General features: G+C 40.5%; 1 protein-coding gene across 3 annotated transcripts in view; it reads left to right on the top strand.

Moving 5' to 3' along the window:
- The window catches only part of sh2b3 (SH2B adaptor protein 3), a 60,965-nt gene that overhangs the window by 21,159 nt on the left and 19,497 nt on the right, over window positions 1–20,309 (top strand). For all 3 annotated transcript variants that reach the window (XM_054775126.1, XM_054775128.1, XM_054775127.1), the window contains exon 2: window positions 1,258–2,421. In XM_054775126.1, coding sequence (XP_054631101.1) covers window positions 1,285–2,421 — 1,137 coding nt within the window. In that variant the 5' untranslated portion in view covers window positions 1,258–1,284. The remainder of the gene's footprint in view (window positions 1–1,257; window positions 2,422–20,309) is intronic.

Raw genomic sequence — 20,309 nt, 5'->3', positions numbered from 1 at the left:
CTAGAAGTACAAGGATGACTATCATGCGGAATGGCAGTGTTTTCAGAAGTTGAGTAAAGGTAAATATCACACATTCTGTACTGTTTGCATATTTCTCTAAAAAGCGGGGCGTGAACATTTTTATCTTATTTAATGCTATTTTAATTTTCACTCCCACTACTTCATTTACATCTTTGCTGTTAATACACTGCAATAAAATTTGATGGGTTTCAAATTGTGTATAAACCAGGAGATCCAGGGGGCTCCGCCAGGGGCTTTACCCAAGGACCCCAATTGAAATTCTTGAAAAAAAAAATGTACTGAATTGCAAAACAGCAAATGTTGGCAACTCTGCTATTGTAATACCAATACAGTCATCCCTTGTTTATCGCGGTTAATTGGTTCCAGACCCGCCCGGGATAAGTGAATTTCCACAAAGCAGGATTCAATATTAATAAATGGAATATTTTCGTAGTTAGAGCATAGAAAACCTGTTTCTGCTTTCTAAATACGTTTTTTACTGTTACTACAGCTACAGCCCAGTACACATGAAATAACACCCTTTACACTTATTTTTCTTTGTTTACACCACATTTTGCAACTCATATGCACAGACTACGGGATCACTGCAGGGGGACAAGAGACGGCCGTTGCTTTAAACGTAGCAAACGTAGTCAACCTGAAAGCAAAAAAGGCAACGGGAGGTGGAGGAAGATGAGGATTGAGGGTGTACTTCGAAACGGGTCACGTGTCAACACCCAAGCATACAGATGGTGAAGTCGGCAGTGTGGTTGATTGAGAAATTTTCCAACCATACTTCCTTCGTCAGGCCTCATTCAGTGTATGTCTCAATAACTTATTACTGTGTTCATTCATTTCACATACTTGACCTTCTGCAATCTGTGCAGGGACTTTAGAAGAGATTTAATCATCTTAATTGCTTCCTCTCCTCTTTGTTTTTGCTCCTCATGTCATTGTTCTCCTCACTAGATAGTTTGATCGACTCCAAATTTGAGAGGGAACCAGTCTTTAGCTGACTGGTAGTCCAGAGCGACTTTTTTTTTTTTTTTTTTTTACGAGAGATTCTTTGCAGACTAATTCAGTTTGTACTGTTTGAGATAGACTGCAGATAAAATCATGTTTTCTTGCAAAGTTTGAACATTTAAGTATTTGACAAAAATGCTGTGACTGGGTCACTTTTTATTGCACAGCACTCAGCATTATTTCAATTTGCTTCGAATTAAATATCTGTTTTGGAACTTTTTTGTTTGTCTGCAGTGATTCTCAGACGGTCTGGTTACTGCAATGAATGGTAACACATTCCATCCAGCCAACACCACCGTGACAGCAGGAGGCGGCCCTGGCGTTGCAGCCCCCCCGAGAGGCTGGAGGGAGTTCTGCGAGCTGCACGCCATCGCCACAGCACGCCAACTTGCAGGACACTACCGGAGCTTCGCCAGGGAGCGCCCCCAGAATGACATCCTCCCGCCGGAGACGTTCTCCAAGCAGTTCACCGACCTCTTCCAGCAGCACTTCAGCTACGAGGTCGACAAAGATGGCACTCCCCTCCAACAGAGCACCTGTCACACTGCTGCTGGCAATACCTCTACGGTGGCTTCTCCCGCTCCTTCACAAACCGTGATTAGTCGATTACGGATCACCTCTTTGTCTGGGGTGCAGGACTATCGGGAGGCTGGTCGGCAACCCGGAGGAGCTGCTCGCTTTGCGGTGGTGTCACCCAAAGTGGAGCCAGTCGTGGTGAGCAGGGAGCAAGAGCAGCTGCTGCGATGTGCCCCAGGAAACCCCCGATCAGGAAACCCGGTGCTGCTCAGGGGCTTGACCCGTAATTTCGGAAGTGGATCGGTGTTGTTCCGTAGCCGTAGTAACGAGGAGCTGTCCGGCACGGACAGTCGCCAAGCATCCGACTCCTCGGCACCCAACCCAGCACACGATGTCACTCACTTCTCCGTTAGTCAGATTCGGCAATCCGTAAGGCGGCTTTTTAAGAAACGGCCCCTTCCTCGGCCCCCCTCATCACAGGACCTGTCCGCCAGCAACCCCACCCATTCCATCATCAGCCCCTCAAACAGTAGTGATAGAGTCAGCAGCGTGCCCTTCACATCTGAGCAACCCTCCTCTTCCTCACAAACCCGCTCTTCACTGAACTCTGACGCCACGCCCGCAGCGTCACCATCATTATCCGGAGTAGCTTCCAACTTCCTGGATCGCTTCCGTTGGTTACGCAGCGGGAGCATGAGGCAGAGGAGGTCAGAGGTCAGCAGCTGCTGTAAAGAGAGCCAGCTGAGGTACTTGCTCGTCGATGACACCATCTCAGACTCGCAGCCACGCTGGCAGCGCTGCCGCCTGCTGGTCAGGAGGATCAGGGACGCTGAGGACGGAGGAGGCGAGGGCTACCAGTTGGAGCTTTATGATCCTCCAAAGGTACGAACACGCGTTCATGCGCACATTTCTTCAGGTAAATTATCATGAGGGACAAATATCATACTGAGATGTATGACATGGAACGATCTCAGGGAAGCATCCCAACGAGCAATGTTGTTAATCCCATTTCAAACTATTGTCAAGTTGTTTCTCTCTATTTTCATTGGTGTTCAGAGCCAGGCTTAACATACTCTAAATTTATACTGTAGAAATGCTGGCGGTGTATAGATACGGCATAATCACGGTTTGGTGCGTACCTCTGTTTTAAGGTCACGGTCCGTTTTTTTTTTAAGTACAGTAAGGGAACAAAATGGGAAACAAAACTGCTTAGCTTTTGTATAAACAGCTCAGATGATTTTTGAAATGAAACATTTAAAAAATGCAAACTGTTAGCAGGTAGTTCTCCAATAACTACCATTCTAAAACAAGAAATGACATGATTGTTGATCAGAACATCTCTGTGCGGAGTTTGCATGTTCTCCCCTTCCTCCCACATTTTAAAAGTATTCATGCTAGGTTAATTGGAGACTTTAAATTGTGTGAATGGTTGTTTGTCTATATGTGCCCTTCGATTGGCTGGCGACCAGTCCAGGGTGTACCTCACTGGGATAGGTTCCACCATACCCTAATGAGGACAAGCGGTCCAGAAAATGGATGGATGGATAATATTTGATAACTTTTTTTGTTAGTAAAACGAATTTATTCTAAAAATATAGTTTAGTTAGAAAAGTGGGGGAAAAAAAAGCCCACAACAACAACAGCAAAAATAGAAAAATCTGCAGTAATTTTACAAGAATAATGTCAAAATACTAACAGAAAAAGGTTTTAACCTAATGAGAAAGTTGTAATTTTGCGAGAATAATGTCATAATATCATAAGGAAATCATTTTACTGGCATAAAGTTGAAATATTAAAGAAAAATTATGTTATTTTTTTTTAAGTCGCAGCATTATGAAAAACAAAAAAGACAAAGTAAGTTGTAACTTTTGGAAAATTAGGTTGTGGAAAAAGTTTTATAATGTTACCAGAATAAAGTCAAAATATGGGAATTTCGAGAAGAAAATTTACAAAAAGAAAGTTGAAATGTAAAAAAAACAAAACAACTAATTTTTTCAAAGTCAAAGAATTAGGAGAAAAAAAACATTCTAATGGAAAAAAGTCAACATTTTTTGAGAATAAAATAAAAATAGTTTTTATTTTTATATTTTTTTATCATTTTTTTTTAGCAGTATAATGTTGAAATCTAAAAGTTACTTTTTAAATGTTGTAATATGAGAAACAAAAAGTTAAATAAAGTTGTAATTTTTGGAAAATTAGCTTGGGGAAAAGTAATATGGAAATGAAGTCAAAATATTATGAGAAGACAATTTATTAAGATTATTTGAGAAGAAAATGTTAATATTAGAAAAATATTTGGAAAAAAAAACAACTGCAAAAATGGGGAAAAAAAGAACCAAGTTCATATTAATAATACGCTTTTTGCCAATATCACAAAGCTGAGATGTTGTTTGTTCTTGAAATATAGAACTGTAACTTCTATATGTGTTGCTTTACGAAATATCTAAGTGGCCCTTGATAACCCTGATTTTACGTATTTCACTGGGAAGGTGAAGCCTACCCAAACGGGATACTTTAACTACAGAAGATCGAAACCCTTGAAAGACAGAAATGTGTACCATTACACCACTAGACATGTAAAATAATGGATGTTATAATCAGTGGGATAAAAGCCACAACATTTTCTTCTTTAGTAGATCACATACTTTAATAAGCCTCACATAACACACAGGGGGGCACAAAGTCATTTCCTGCATTCAGCTCGTTTCGTCTCAGGGGCTTTCCCCTCCTTTTTCAAACCATCTCTCTTTGCCTTTGGTTGATTCCATATGTGCAAAATGCATCAGTTAATTTCGTGGTGAGTTTGCCATGTGACAGCACACACACACACACACACACACACACACACACACACACACACACAAACACACAGCAAAGCTGTCTTGACATTTATCTGTTTTTGTCTTTGCTGGTCAGTGATTGTCACATTTTAACTGTGCCCAATGAGGGTTGTGTGATGTGGTGGAACAAACCAAACTCACCAGGTGTTCTTTTTTTAAGGTTCACTCTTCACTTATGTCATGTTTGGCTCGGTTAAAACGAACTCTGGTGTGTTTTGCTCTTCTCGCACGGTTTGTTTGTTCAAGTGTGAACGCGATCATCCGAACCCCGGTGTGTATTGAGACTGCTTGATCGATGGATCTCAGCTAGGGATGGGAACCGAAATCCGGTTCTTGTTGAACTGGTTCCCGGGGTTTCAGTTCATTGGAATCATTTGCATAGGCTACATAATGTGCGTGGCGACGTCATTCACCATTGCAGCAAGCAGGAAACATAGCACGTTAAGTGGCACAAATGCTCAAAACTTTAGTTACATTTCAAGAGAAAGGATGACAACAGGGCAACTTGCAATTTCATCGAACTACCAATATGCAGAAACATTTGCACACACAGTATGCAATAACTTTGAATGAATGTCACACCTTTGACCCGCGTGTGCAGGCTTCCTCCACTCCGTCTGAGAGGGTGTTCTCCACACCTGGAGACACCATAAATCCAGGAGAAGCATTCATTTTCTGCAAAAGAATTGTTATTCTTTGTAGTTGATCGTTGCAAATGTGCACAATGCACACTTTGATTGGACTTGATTGTATCTGTCACCGGCTGATGTTGTTCTATTTTTGAGTGCTCAGCTCGTACGTTCTTTTAAAAAGGAGCATTTTAATTTCTGTGAGAAAAATGTCGAACATGTTACTGAACGTTTTTGTGTAGTTGCCACAGATTCATTCATGTTGTATTTCGTTCATTTCTGCAGAAGAATGTTTTGGTTATTCTTATTATTATATGTCATATTTATTTTCAAACACATTTTTTCTGGGGAACCCACGCGGTACCCATCGAGGAGCCATAGGCTGTGGGCCTCTTAAGACCTCGCTGTTGGGTTTGTAAGGTCATATTACTCCTAAACTCAACAAGGTTTATGCTGTTTGTTTTTCCTTTTTTCCAAATGAGAATCGCTAAAAAAAAACGCATACTCCGATGTATTTATGCTGAATATCGATAATCGATATACTGTGTATATCCCGAATTTTATTCCACAAAGTGAATTTAGACAAAGTCAAATATGCGTGTGAATTTGTTTTAAAATTTTTGTTACCATTTTTTTTTAATCTTATAGAAAAATATCCCCTAAAATAAAATAGTCCATTCTCTTTTTGAAATAAATATTGAAAAAGTAAAACGTAATCATCATTCTTTTTTTTTATAACAAACTTTAGCTATGCTCAAATCCTCAGCAGAAAAGAACAACATATGAAATAAAGTGCCCCGTTTAAGAGGACCTTTTTAAATGTCAACAACACTTTAGTATTATAACAGTATTATTTTTTTAGAAAGCAAAACCTTGTAGGAGAGACAAAAAAGTGAGTAAACACACCTTAATTACGTTAACTACGAATAAACTTTATTCTTAGTTTGTCAATTTAAAATTGGCCATCCCTTCATCAAAATCAAATAATTGTAATAGTTTATCGCGGCTAGCGCCTCTCAAAGTCTAGACAGCGTAATATTTACATCTGGACTCGCCTCCAGCCTCCACCTTGTAGTTAGGACTACTTGTTTAACTTATCACACATCGTTCTGACACACTGACAGGTAAGTGACCGAGTCCGAATGAGGCTTGAGTGTAATGAGTTGTCATTTGATGAGGATTAAGAAACATTTTTGAGATCCCGCTCAGTAAAACAAGGCAAGATCCACCCCAGTGGCATCACGCCTCGAGGTTGCGTGGATCTTCGCTATGTAGTGTGCAGCGGGGGCTTTACTTTCACTTTTATGTCCCCAAATACCAGTAAACTCTCCAATGCCAGAAACAGTAGCTAGATTTGTCGCTAGTCGCTTTTGAGAGAATATGTCGCCAAAGGGGTTTGGAATGTCGCCAGATCTAGCATGAAGCACGGAGGGGGGCGGGGCAGCAGCCCCGCTAAGAAGCGGTGACACACACAGCAGAGTGACACAGACCTCCGTGTCAAGATGCAGGAGAACAGCGCAAATCCAGTCTATGTCGATATCAATGATATGTTTGATTTTGATACCGTGCTTGTAAGAAATATTGATATTTAAAAAATATCGATATATTTCGCCTACCCCTAGTCGCTCCTCTCCCCCAAGCCCTCCTGTTAGCTTAACTGTCTCCTCCGGTTTTGGATGAGCATTTGCAATAAAAGTGTAGATTCAGCTCCAATAACCCTCCTCATGTCTCTTCATTTGCCATTGTTTGCCCGCAGCGAAGGACGCCAACAAGCTAAATGCATAAAAGGACACACACTTATTAAACGCATTTAAAATGATGAAATGTATAGACACTCACCACTAATGAATGATAATGTAAGATGATCACTAGAACAGATGGAATCGGATTCATTCAGCCTGGTGGTCAGGCTAGAGCTACAAACCCGCTTCCGTCCGCTGTGGCGCCGCCTCCATCTCCCTCTAATGTGGCATGTTGGTGGTACGCGGCTCTGCGACTGCGCAGGCTGCTGGGTGGGTCATCCCACCTTGCTGTTGCAGATGTCGTTTCTCCAAGCCGTGTCTACATTATCCACACCGCTTGCCTGTTGTAATTCCAGTAACGGCTTACGATCATATATTGACTTGTGTTCACCTCTGCAAGTTTTGGGGCAGGATTGTAACAAAGAGTTGACTGTAGAATTTAGTTCTGCTGTAGCCACAGACACAAGGCGCCGCCACGCACTGAAGTCACGTTGGTACATTGTGTACGTGTTTTGTATTATGCTGTCCATTTTATGCTTTATCACTTCTTTAGAATTTATTACCAATTTAGAGTGAATGAGAAGTATTTTCTAAAAAAAAAAAAAGACCTATTTTGGAAGAATAAAATAATAGTAAAAATAAAAATCCTTGATTTTGCAGGGATGCTTTTTGAAATCTAAGATGGTAAATATAGCAGAATATAAAAATGACCAACATATTCAATGGATTTAGAAGTGTATATACACACAGATAATCCAGGTAATCTGCACTTTAAAGAAGCCAGAGGGAATGGTGCGACTTGAATAGTTAATTAATCAGCCCTTGTCTCACTGAATACGAGCACACACGTCCTATAAAAATACAGTCAATTGTCGCGCATACATGCAACTTCAACATTTTTATGCCAAATTATTTGAAGCTAATGTGCAAGAATTCATGTCCTCTTGCACTCTGGTGAGTGTATATGCCTCCCACGCTGCTTCCTGTTTGTTTGGGGCTCACTTCAGCCACATGCTTTCCTAAAAGTGTTCTACATATGACTTGATCAGACTAGAATATGAAACTTGCCTTCACGTGTCAAGTTTTGGGCCGAACAAACTGAAAGTTTGCATGTTTGAGTTAGCACCGTAGTCACAGCAGTAGTCTATTCTTTTCTTTACTCATGCATGAGCCCGTGCTTGGCTCTCACATTGTGGTAGAAAACACTGCAATATATCAAGTTGGGTCCAGCTGCAAGGCGGCTCGTGTTTGCACACCCAGTCCCTCAGGAGCCCCAAACCGGTAATCATAGTGGCTCACTTGACTGTTGTCCTAGCCACAGTCATCTATAAGGTCAATGGAAACAGAGCTCTGTCTCGTCTGGGTGGGTGCCAGTGTGTATCCTGGCCCACACGCTTACGGTAGGTCAATGAGAAAGATGTTGCATGTGTGCGCTTGGTAGTGTTTTATATTTAGAAGCCCTCAACCTCTCTGCCAGCTGTAAGTCCAACCACATGCTTGAAGTAATTGAGTTAATGATAGAGGCAGAGCTGTGTGTGCCCGCGCATACGTGTGCACGACGGCGAAGGCCTCGGCAAGGTTTTTGCCAACTGCATGGCCACTCTTCTTTGAGGGTTCTCGCTTTTGTGCGTTTGTGCGTGCACACACGTGTGGAATCTTGGCAGGGTAGAGACTTAAGGGCCCACAGAATGGCCTTAAAAGGAAGGAGTGCTGTTCACTATCATGCACACAAGTTAAAAGTCATGTGAAGAAAAAGATCATGTGAGGAAAATTAGTTTAAACTTGCATTGATGTTTCACACACTTCATAACTGTGTGAGAGCACAAATATGCCTGTAATGATCACGTCCGGTGTTGGCAAGTGTTATTTATATCTTTTGTGTGAAACAGCGGCATTATCAACAAACTCATTTAGCCAAAAGAGGAAGCTGCTTGGCTGCTGATAATATATTAAAGTGAGAAAGTTCCAGCCATGACGCAAAAGTCCAAAGAAATTCATCAGATAGTCCTGCAAGAGGATTTGTCCGATTAGTTGCAGTGAAAGTGGAGTGTTAAATATGTCAGTGGTGGAGGACGACCGTGAATAAATGCAGTCTTTCCAAATATCAACTTTTTTGTCTTGTCAGTGGAGGAAAAACTTAAGGCCTGTTTCAGTTCTGCATTGTCTAGATTGAGGTTGGAACACTGGATTGTGTAATGAACGTCTGCGGCCTCATCTGTATTTGCAATGGAAGTTTGATCCAAAGTCATACACACAGAATTGTTCATGTGCTTTGAAGCCAAAAATCGTGCCTGATCAGATCTTTTAATGTCGGCCTGAAAGTGTCGGTCAACTTTCGATTTGTTTGCATTTAGACTTCAATTTCCCCGTAGGAAACAATGGAAAATAAATCAGTCCGTTCCAGAGCGGCTTCCTGCATTTCACCTTTTAACATTCTAAACCAGGGGTTCTCAAATGGTCTCATGCTAGGACCCACATTTTCCAATGGTCATTATGTTGCGACCCATTTTCATTTGTTATTTTTTTTTTATTTTTATTTTTTTTACATGTTTAAGTCATATTTATTTTTTATTTGTTTATTTTTTACACTTTTATTTAATTTAACTTTATTTTTCTTTTATTATTATTTACACTTTTATTTAAGTCAATTTTATTTTTTATTATTATTTACACTTAAGTCTTTTTTTATTTGTATTGGGTTTTTTTTACAATTTTAAATAAAAAAAATGTTTTTACACTTTTAAATAATTTTTATTTTTATGTTTTTACACTTTTAAGTCATTTTTATTTTGTTTACACTTTTATAAAATTTTTAATTTAATTTTTTAATTATATTTTATTTTTATTGTTTACACTAGGGATGTCCCGATCCACATTTTTTGGCTTCGGATTAGATTTTTTTTTTTATACTCTTGCTTATATAGTGTCTCTCTCTCTCTCTCTCTCTCTCTCTCTCTCTCTCTCTCTCTCTCTATATATATATATATATATATATATATATATATATATATATATATATATATATATATATATATATATTAGTTACAAACATGAATTTGGAGGATTAAAAATGGTTATGAAAATAGCTCTTCAAAGCATTAAAATGAATGCAACCAAAGTGCTGCTGAATTTACTTTTTTATTACACAGCTTTTCTGGCTTTTGTAAAACTCTGAGTCAGGTCCCTTATCCAATAAAATATCAAATTCCACGCAGCTCCGCCACTGCGTGCAAGCTCCCCGCACAATGACACAGCAGTTTGGGCACAGTAAGGGGAAACTACCACTGTAGCTACAGAGCCGAATATCCAACGTCCAACGTGAAACTAACTTCACCACGGTACACCGTGGACATGTCTACATGGTGTTGTTGCATTTTCTATTTCTTGCGGGTGGCGGGAGTCGAGTGGCAACCAGCTTTGAGGCGCAATACCGCACCTGTCATATCGGAGTGTGGCCCACAGTTACGAACGTGATACGGCAGACGGATCGGCCCGATCTCGTGGCAGAAGTCGATATTATCCGATCTTCAAAATACAGCGGATCCCGATCCTCATCCTGGAGATCGGATCAGGATGTCCCTAATTATTATTATTATTATTGTCGACCTGTTGCCATGTTGTCCTGAGCAACCAGAACAGAGACGTGTATGGCTTTCCTTGCGTTGCAAAAACGTCCTTGTTCAATTCTGTGGTCATCATTGCACACAAGGGTAAACAGAAGTTAGCTGCTGCTAAAACGAAACATGACCGACATGCAGAGGCATACTTCGCAGGAAGACTTCATGTATTTAAATGTAAACATTCTTAACATACAAGTGTAAAGAGAAGCTAACCACTGTTAAAACCTAAGGACAGATGCAGTGACAAATGCGTTGTGGGACAGATTCAGTGACCAAAACAGTTTATTTTTCATAACCACCATAAGTAGACATCATAAGTAGGTTTTTGTTCTGCACATGTGATGACAAAACTAGTAGGCCCTGCAGAAGTGAATCTTGTCATTTCAGCTGAAAGGACGGAAGCGGAGACGGAGACATCACTGACGCCGCGATATCTTCTCGGCCCTTAGCGTTTAGTATCTCCAGGAGGACAAACCGACCCAAGAACCTGTAAACAATTTACATTCCCCTGTTTGTCGTTTTAGATTAAGCATCCTCTCCAGCCAACATGACACTGACATCGCGATAGCTACACTTTCTTAGCTTAGAGGTTGTCTTCTGTCAGCGTGAACCCTGGTTTCTTTCAACTGATGCAAACTCACAAAAAAAAGGACTGCCGACAAGCTGAGAATGTTGCCAGGAAAGTTGCGGTGTTGCTCCCTTCCAAAAGTCACTTAAGTTCCCACAGACGGCTAAAAGTCTCACAGCGGATATGTTTCCTCAGACCTCCTGTAGGCTCCGTCCTAATCACATCTCAGCTGTGCGTGCGTGCGTGCATGTGTGTATTTGTTCCAACTTTTCTCGCCTTAATCTTTCCCACATGGTTTCTTTTCATGCTTGTGTGATGTTCTTCTTGACTTTGTTGTTGCTGTCTGCATACGTTTGTCCTCCCAACCACATATTTAATGCGCCATGTTTTCCGTACCATAAGTCGCCCAAGAGCAGTGGCCTCAAACTCGTGGCCCGTGGGCCATTTGCGACTTGACATCAAAGTTTACTGTAAATCAGGCCAAGTTAAGCCAACGATACTCATAGGGTACTCATAATTTATACACATCAAGACCTTTTCCCGTGTATGTTTTTTAAAAAATCATTATTATTATTATTATTATTATTATTATTATTATTAAAATATAGCCACAGCAAACTTCAATCACCGTTCCTGAGTCGATTCACCATTTTACATGTCACCTAGGACGAGTTCCTCACCAGAATAGCAGAAAATTGGGTAGACGTCACAGAAGAAGAACGTAAACAAACGGCGTGTAATTGTGAAGTTAAATGGAAAGCTACACCAGCATAGTTAAAATCAAAAGTGTGGACTCACGTTGGCTTTTATAGTGTGGACTAGACAACTCTGGGTAAGGACTTTGCAGCATAGAAGTGTCTGACGAAAATACAACAATCGGGCGGCACGACAGGCATGAACAGCCACCTCATTCATTACTCGTTCGCTGCTCAAACTTACCGGTCATTCTCTGACTCTTTCAGGTGAATACGTCACCACTAGTCACTAAATATTTATTTTTGATATGCTTCTACTTTATAGCGTGGGATCTACTCGAGATAAATGAGAGGTTGTGTTTTTGGGAGTTTAAAATAGCTTTATTGTGTGTCAGACACCTAAACGAAAAATCCTGTTTACGCTTACGTTGCACTAAAACAGTCTCACACTTTTTGCAGCATTGCTGCTTGCTTTCTGGTTAAAATATGCTGCAAAAATTCCACCCATTTTTCCATACCGCTTATCCTCATCGGATCACAGGTAAGCTGGAGCCTATCACAGCTGAATGCAGCAAAATATACAGTACACTATGAAATTATTTATTTAGTTGGTCCAACCTATCACTGTATCGAGATGTTATCGTTATCCTGAGCCATGTATCGCGTATCGTATCGTGAGGTATCCTGAGATTTCCAGCCCCACTCCAGCCCCACTCCCAATACTCGATGCGGCCCAGCCTCACCCAGACTCTACCTCTGACTGCTCCCCTGGTAAATTGAGTTTGGGACCCCTGCTCAAGAGTATGTCACATCACTCACAAAATGTGCCTTGAGGAAAAAAAAAAAACATAAGTTGCACTGAACTATACTTTGCATTTACGGATATTTAGGATTTAGCAATCATCTGAGCGAGCTTGTTTTTTTTTGTTTTTTTTTTACAACATTCAATTCACAAGAGAAGAAGACCCAGCCAGAGGGAGGGTGCAATGTTTACATCAACAAGGAGACAAACTAGAGCTGCAGAAGCTGAAGTAAATATTTTTTAGGCATATGCATACAACAGAAACTTACCTCATTAATAAATGTCAGAATGTTATCGAAGAAGACACTTTTAATACGTGACATGATGCCTGCACGCACCCTGTTGTGCGGAAACGTATCGAACAGCTGTATTTTAACACCAAAACTTCAATTTTGTATCCATAAATGAATGAAAATAGACTGAAAATCACATGTGTATTTAATTAGTCAGTGGCTGACACAGCAACTACAGTATCCAAGCTAGACATAATTAGTGTCCTAATGAAACAACACTGCCGTCTCAACTATGACATTTCTCAATCCACACAGGTATCATATAATTAGATTTGCACATTACTTACTGACAGTCTTGAAATAATTACAGTACTTTTTCAGTTCAGTACTTTTTCACTTTTTCAGTTTCAGTTTCTTCTCACGTGACATCATGTGGAATGGTGTTTTTATCTCTGACGTTTTGTGCAACCGTAGAGACATACTGTATTTTCCCTGAATTGTACGACTTTAAAGGCTCTTAAAGTTAGACGTTCAACTGTAGTTATGGCCGTACTTATGTGCAAACCTATGGTGTTGGTAGGGAAAGGCGTTTGTTTTTGCATAGCCCGACTGCCTTGTCCATCTGTTGCATGTTACTTGCACCTCAGCTTCTCATATGGCAACACGCAGCGTTAATTTGGCTCTCGTTGCATACCACAACTAAAGCTCTCAACACACATGGGCCCAGTCAGCTGAACCAAAACGCAAATGGAAGCAGCCAAGGAAGCGGGAAGAGAGGGATTGAGAGACACCGGAAATGCAACAGCAGGAGACATTAGAGACACAGCCGGGAGCACTAAGATAGGAAAGCCAGGATGTCTGTTTTTAAGTGTTAAATTATTTCTCGTGGCCCAAGTCTTGCATAATCTGGTCTCACAAAAGGTTCTGTTGTAGTTTTGTGGTTGATGTTTTTACCTACAGTATGTGTTGGATTGGTATTTAAGACTCACTTTTACTCGTTAGTTGTGACTCTAAACATGTGAGATTTCCTGGAAAATTGATAACACGTGCACGTTGTATTGTGCCTGGACTATTGCGTCAGAAGAAAAAGTGAGCGAGCCTTTGCTATTTACATTCTATCATCTACCAAAGAAAAGTGATTAAAATGTGATCTGAGCCGAGATGTATCAGCAATAATGTGTAATAACGCAGTGTTTTATTTACATGATTGAGTCTTCAGCCTACAGAAAAAAATGATCTCACATGATGTGGAACTTCACTTTGTGTGTGTGTGTGTGTGTGTGTGTGTGTGCGTGCATGTGTGTTTTGCTGTGACAAAAAAAATCAAGAGAAACATCTAAAGGAAGTGAAGTGGTTAGAGTTGTCATGTGGTCAAGATGTTTGTCAGGTTGCGCTTTCGTCTTTTCTTTCGAGTGTCACTTTCTGCAAGAGTGGCTGCCTTCGAATGCATAAACCCATGCATGCGCTTTGGTATTTAGCCCTTAAAGGGGGACCTATTATTATACTCATTTTCGGGCCTTTGTATTGAGTTCTGGACTCTTATAGAGCAGCTACACAGGATAACCAGCACAGAAAGCTTTACAGAGCTTCCAGACTCAGCACCTCTTCCTGCAGTGTTTCCTGCCTCCCGTCCAAAGGGTCTGTGTAATTTACTTCACCCCCGGCCCTCCTCCAGATACGCCTCCCGCCGAGCCCACTCCGCTGTGATTGGTCAAACTCCCAACCGCTCCCGAGGCCTTCCGGACAGCTGCCGAACCCCTTTCGTCCGATTACTTACACAAAATAAACACGGTTAGGATACTGATAAATTGTAACTTACAGCTTGCCCTTATGGCTCGTCAACACGACCAAGTAACTCTGGAAACGTCTGACTTCAGCAACTGTTTGGCAGATAGTCCAGCTTCGTATTGGCCCATGTTCACAAAACAGTCTTGTGTGAAGTGCTGTTGACAGATGAGCATATTTTTCTCTTGCGGGGCAGGAATCAGCAACTCCAACCACTTCTGCCTGATGCTTGCCTCTTTAGGCACACCCGAACAAACGTTTCCTGGGAGCCATTGCTCAACGTACTAACACCATGAACAGAGCGAAGTAGCGCGGGGGTGCTGGGCATGACAATGTGTGGAAGTCTGGGTTGCATTGACATCAGTGGAACTCGGTGTTAAAAAAAACTCTGTAAAACACAGCGTGCAGAGCCATCCAAATATGCAAACCTCATTATCTGACGCGTAGGCATCGTTTAACACCAAAATGCAACATTGCAGCAACATTTATTGGTAAGAAAAGAGGAAAAATATAATAGGTCCCCTTTAAGATGTCTTATCTTTAAGAAACAAAACAAAAAAACAACCTGACACATTTGACCCTAATGACTCAAAATGTCAGAGTCCCCAAAACAACTGTGAATTTACATTAGTTTTACTTATAGTAACACCAAAACACGTTAGTCTTCTTATTTCCACTGTGAAAAATGTCATGGAAAGGCATATTTCCTGTGTTAGATGTGTACTTGAACGATTAAATGTTTATTATTTTTTATTATTTTCGTCACTGTTTGGAGGAGGCGGAGCGAGTGACTTCAGATCCTGACAGCCCCACCCAGAAACTTCTGCTCCACTACAACGCACTTCCCGGTGAATTTCTGTTGTTTCTTATATACAGTATGTATTTATATTATGCCCGCTCGTTGTGTTGAAGGCTTTTGCTGGGCCACTGGAGGAGACGGTGTCAGCTTGTTCACATTTCTAAAATACACCATTGGCCTCGTCAGGTGAAATGGAAATCTTCGCTTAGATGGAAATAAAAAGTCAAAAACCCACAAGACGTTCAACCGTGGAAAAGCCCGCCAAAGTGTCTGTAAGTCGATCTGCATTTCTCCTGGTAATATGCTCCATAGTAACCAGCCTCGTGCTCATGGCAGCTAATACAGTGCTAATTTCTATCTGGCTTGTTCTGGTGCACTAGCCAGGCAGCTATGCGCTATCTGTTGTAGCTTGCAGCAATAAATATAAATGGTCGTCTTTGATTGCAGCATGGCTACAAGTCTTAGAATAATAATATGTTTTTATGACAAATTGCTTGCTAAACAACATTGTTTATGGTCTTCAGCTCTGTGCAGTGTGCAGAGAGCAAGCTGCTAGCTGTCACTGGCTATCACTGCTAGTAAAACATATCATACTCCTCACAACACAATATTAGTAAATGTTGTTATTGTTGTGAATATGTCACTTTCTTCTCGTGCGTTCATGGCTGTGCTTGTTCTCACGTGGTTGCCGGTGTCACCTGTAAGTGTTCTAGATGTGAATTGTTAGCAAAACATGGTTTCCTGTCACTCGTCTTTCTACTCGCCTATCTTGCAGTCGATGTTTCAGTAAGTAAAGCCATACTTTTTAACTAGATTTATTCTGGGAATCTTAAAATAATAGTATGGGGGGGGTCATTCCAGGGCTAAATAAGCAGCGAACACTGCTCACTGGTCTTTTTATTTTGCATTGTGCATAAAGCAGTCAGTGCCACTGACTGGCAGTCAAAGAAACATACTTGTGGCTATTTTTGTGTGTGTGTGTTATATCATTGCTATCACAACACAATGTTAGTGAATGCTATTATTGTGTTATTGTTGTGAATATGTCACTTTCTTGGCTTTACTTGTGAGTTCATGGCTGCATGTGTTTGACTCTGGTTCCCGGAACGTGTTCTGGTTGTGACGTCACAGCCAAGATGGCGTCGGATCAGGAAAAAAGCTGGGGGGGCGTGTCAAAATCACCACTTCATTTGACCCCTGTTTCATAGTTGTTTGTTTATCTATGACAGCAGTATGACAAAAACTGCTGTAATATATATTCATCTTTTAAAGCTACTTCTGGCTGAAATATACATATCAAACTTTGATTATATAAATTTTTTAAAGGCCGTTATGTTCACATAACGCCACAGTTTTTTTTTTAAATTTGCAGTCAAAGAAAAAACACACAAACGTCTTTCATCACAAAAACACATACACATACACACAGTATCATGGTATCCCTGCAGAAAATTGTAACATTTTGTTGCATGCTTTGGGGAGTAAGTAGCACTCTCTGGTAGAAAAATATAATATATAAATATAATATGTATAAATGATTTTCAATAGGACCTTTTATGTCTTGAACAAATGTGTCGTGTTTAGGTTAATTTGTGGAACATACTGTAGATAACGAATCTAAAATGATGTTTTTAAAATGAATATCATCGGCCAAACTGAAGAGCACAAAATAGTCCCCAGGATCTCTCACCGTTAGGGTTAATTCAATTGTTCTTGTATGTTTTTGTGTGTTAACCTACAACCACCAACGACAAGGCACTCGACCTTGCCGAGTTGCATGTGGAAAGCCCCCAAAGTAAAGCTGTGCAGCACTCTCAATCAACCATTTTTCTTTGGCTGCTGTTCTACTTTTATATTGGCCTTATTTGCACACATACTCACATCAAAACGCCTTAAAACGCAAATAATTGCATGCTTAGTGAAGCAAAAAAACGTCATCAATATCACCCCACCTGGTAGGCGGGGGGTCTGGCAATTGCAATTCCTACTGTTACAAGTTGTGGCTCAATCAGTTCTTCTCTGACTGATCATGACACGGTTATTTTTTGCATGATTGATTTTGTCCCAGAATGGGCACATTTAAAATAGCAATGTCTGTGTTAGATGATCGAATTGTGGACAGATCAAAGTTGCTTTGGCTGGCTTTACCTCAGGGTGTCATTTAGCTGGTCATGGCACACAATATGTTGCTATGCTTCCAAGGCTAACAATCTTCTTCTTTTCCTTTCGGCTTTTCCCTGCAGGGGTCGCCACAGCGAATCAATTGCCACCATCTAAGCCTGTCTTCTGCATCCTCTTCTCTCACACCAACTACCTTCATGTCCTCTTTCACTACACAACATAACATAGTCATAACAATGCATAGTCTAAATATACCATTTAAAGGGTCCATCCATCCATTTTCTATACCACTTCTCCCAGCTGACTTCGGGCAACAGGCGGGTATTTAAAATTAGCTTTTTAATCATATTCGAACAGTAATGTGAGTCCCTAGACCCTGTTTATGAGCAGCGAACATGAAAATAATGTGCACTGCCGCTTCATAGAGAAGACAGCTTTTGTTAAAAAAAAAAAACAACAACAAAAACAGGCTTCCCTACACATATTCAAAATAAAGCCTGCAGCTCTGCCAATTATCTGTCAGTCATCTATAGATATGAGACCTGTAAGTCTAAGGCGCTGTCCACAGGGGAACGTTCCTTATTATTTTTTTGACATTCATTTTCTATGCCGCTTGGGTATCCTCACTAGGGTTGCGGCTGACTTTGGGCGAGAGGCAGGTAAACCCTGAACTGGTTGCCAGCCAATGGCAGGGCACATATAGCCAAACAACCATTCACACCTACAATATAGAGTGTCCAATTAACCTGACGAGTCTGTGAGGACCTGTCAACTTTGATTTGACAGGAGCCAATCATGCTATGAATAAACTCACAACGAGCTTGTCCATTGGAAATTGCAGGAGGTCATTACTCAATATAACAGTCTGACTCACGGCTTCCATCCATCCATTTTCTATACCGCTTCTCCTCTTTTAGGGACTCTCAGCTTAAAAACATTAAACTCATCACGCACTCCCCCAGTGGGTCCCGCCCCATGATTTGAGAAGCACTGCTCTTGAGCCTGGTTATGATCACCAATTGTGATAAAAATACACTATATACCAGGGGTCACCAACATGTGGTAGCCCCCCACGACCACATGAGGCGCCCGCAAGCCTGCTTTTCATTCAGGTTTTCAGTTAATAATGTGAGAACACTAGAAAGAAAAGTATTCTGAAACATAAAATGTGAGTTGTGGATACCAGCATTTTGTGAATGTTTTGGTAAAAATTTGATCTGTTTGGGTTGAAATAAGGTATGAAAATCATTTCTACAAAAATGAGTAGCTCGTGGCCATTTTCATTTTCTAAAAGTAGCTCTCGCAAGAAAAAACGTTTGTGACCCCTGCTATATACTCACTTGTTTAAGAGGCATTCAAATGGTCACTGTTGAAGCTATTTAAAGGCTTCGCTACACACCTTAAAATACAGCCAGTCAGATACAGACATGAGAGCTGTATGTTTGATCATTTAGTTTTTCTGCAATGATTGATGTTGTTAAAATGTGACTATAATGTTAGCACTTCAGCTCACATAGCTATGCTAGCGTAGCGTCGGGAAAAAGTGGATCAAGTGCACAGTAGCGCTTTGGAGATGGCCGTGGACAAACACAGTTCATTAGCATTATGGCGACAGACATACAAAACAGCGAGTTTACTAAAAGAACTGTCTAAATTCGAGTGTCAAGGCTAGATTTTGGCCAGCACACTTCCAGTACACTATTGTGGGACCTCTGAGACTTATTTAAAATTGTTGAAAGATACTATGATACCTTGGCAAAAAGTTTTATTCTCCTCTTCCTGTACTTTTCCTTCATGCAGTCACCCTCTGTAAGAGCTGTACAACTTTGCTCATCCCTTTCTATAAGTCTGCTTCTCTCATTCTCTCTGGTTTCCATTACATTGCTCTCAATTATTTATTATCGGGTGCCTCTCAAATGTTTAAAAAAAAAAAATCCCATTGCCAGTGGAGCTTACTTGTCTACAGAGCTGTGTAGCCTGTGTGTAAAAAAAAAAAAAAAAAAAAAAAAAAAACATCCAGAGGAGCTTGGCCCTGGCCAGTCACGTTTGGCTTTGACGCTTGTGTGGAAAATGTTATCACAGTTTGATCTCCCTCCCAGTGCAGGCGCGTTTCTGCATCAGCCCGAACCAGGAAGTGAAGTCAGGAGGAGCAAAAGTGCATTACAATGTTTGTCCAAACTGCAAATGGGAAGAAAGAACACAGGGTTGGTCATTCCCTTCGTTAAAAAAATACTTGACACTTTTTCTTTTTTTTTTTTTTAATTATAATGTTCTTACAATCAAGCAATCTTCCAATGGAATTAGTACCAGTATTTGGTCACGAATGGGCATTTGAACACATTTCCTTGATCTATAAATCAGGAAAAAAAGTAAATTATATACTGTACGGTCCTAGTCAAAAGTTTAGACACACTTGCTCATGTTATTGAATGTGAAAGTGTGTCTAAACATTTTAAACTAATCTACGTTTTGATCATTTTTATTGTTGAATACAAATTTTCTTCTCCTTCAGCAAATGGGAGTCATGATTTTCAAGTACATCAGAATGTTTGTTCAAACACAGTGACCAGGCGGAAAAAGACCCAGCGTTGGTCATTCCCTTCATAAAAAAAACACAATGTTTTTTTTACGGTTGCAAAGGAACCAGTATGAGTACTTTGATCAGGGGTTGACATTTGACATTTCCTTAACCTATAAATTGGGGGAAATTACATCATTAATACAAAAAAAATATACAGTTCAAGTCAAAAGTTCGGACGCACTCTCTGATGCTGTGGAATGAGAGTGTGTGTCTAAAAATAAGCAAGCTCACCTGCAGTTTTGTTGGTATTGCAGTATTGACTATGAATTTTCTTCTACTTCAAATTGGCCCACCCACAGTTTAGCTTTATGCGTGCTTTTTGGACCACTGCCGAATATATTTTTGCTTCCCATTT

The sequence above is a fragment of the Dunckerocampus dactyliophorus genome, chromosome 4, assembly GCF_027744805.1.
Source record: "Dunckerocampus dactyliophorus isolate RoL2022-P2 chromosome 4, RoL_Ddac_1.1, whole genome shotgun sequence".
NCBI lineage: Eukaryota > Metazoa > Chordata > Actinopteri > Syngnathiformes > Syngnathidae > Dunckerocampus > Dunckerocampus dactyliophorus.
This window is presented reverse-complemented; position numbering and strand designations above follow the sequence as displayed.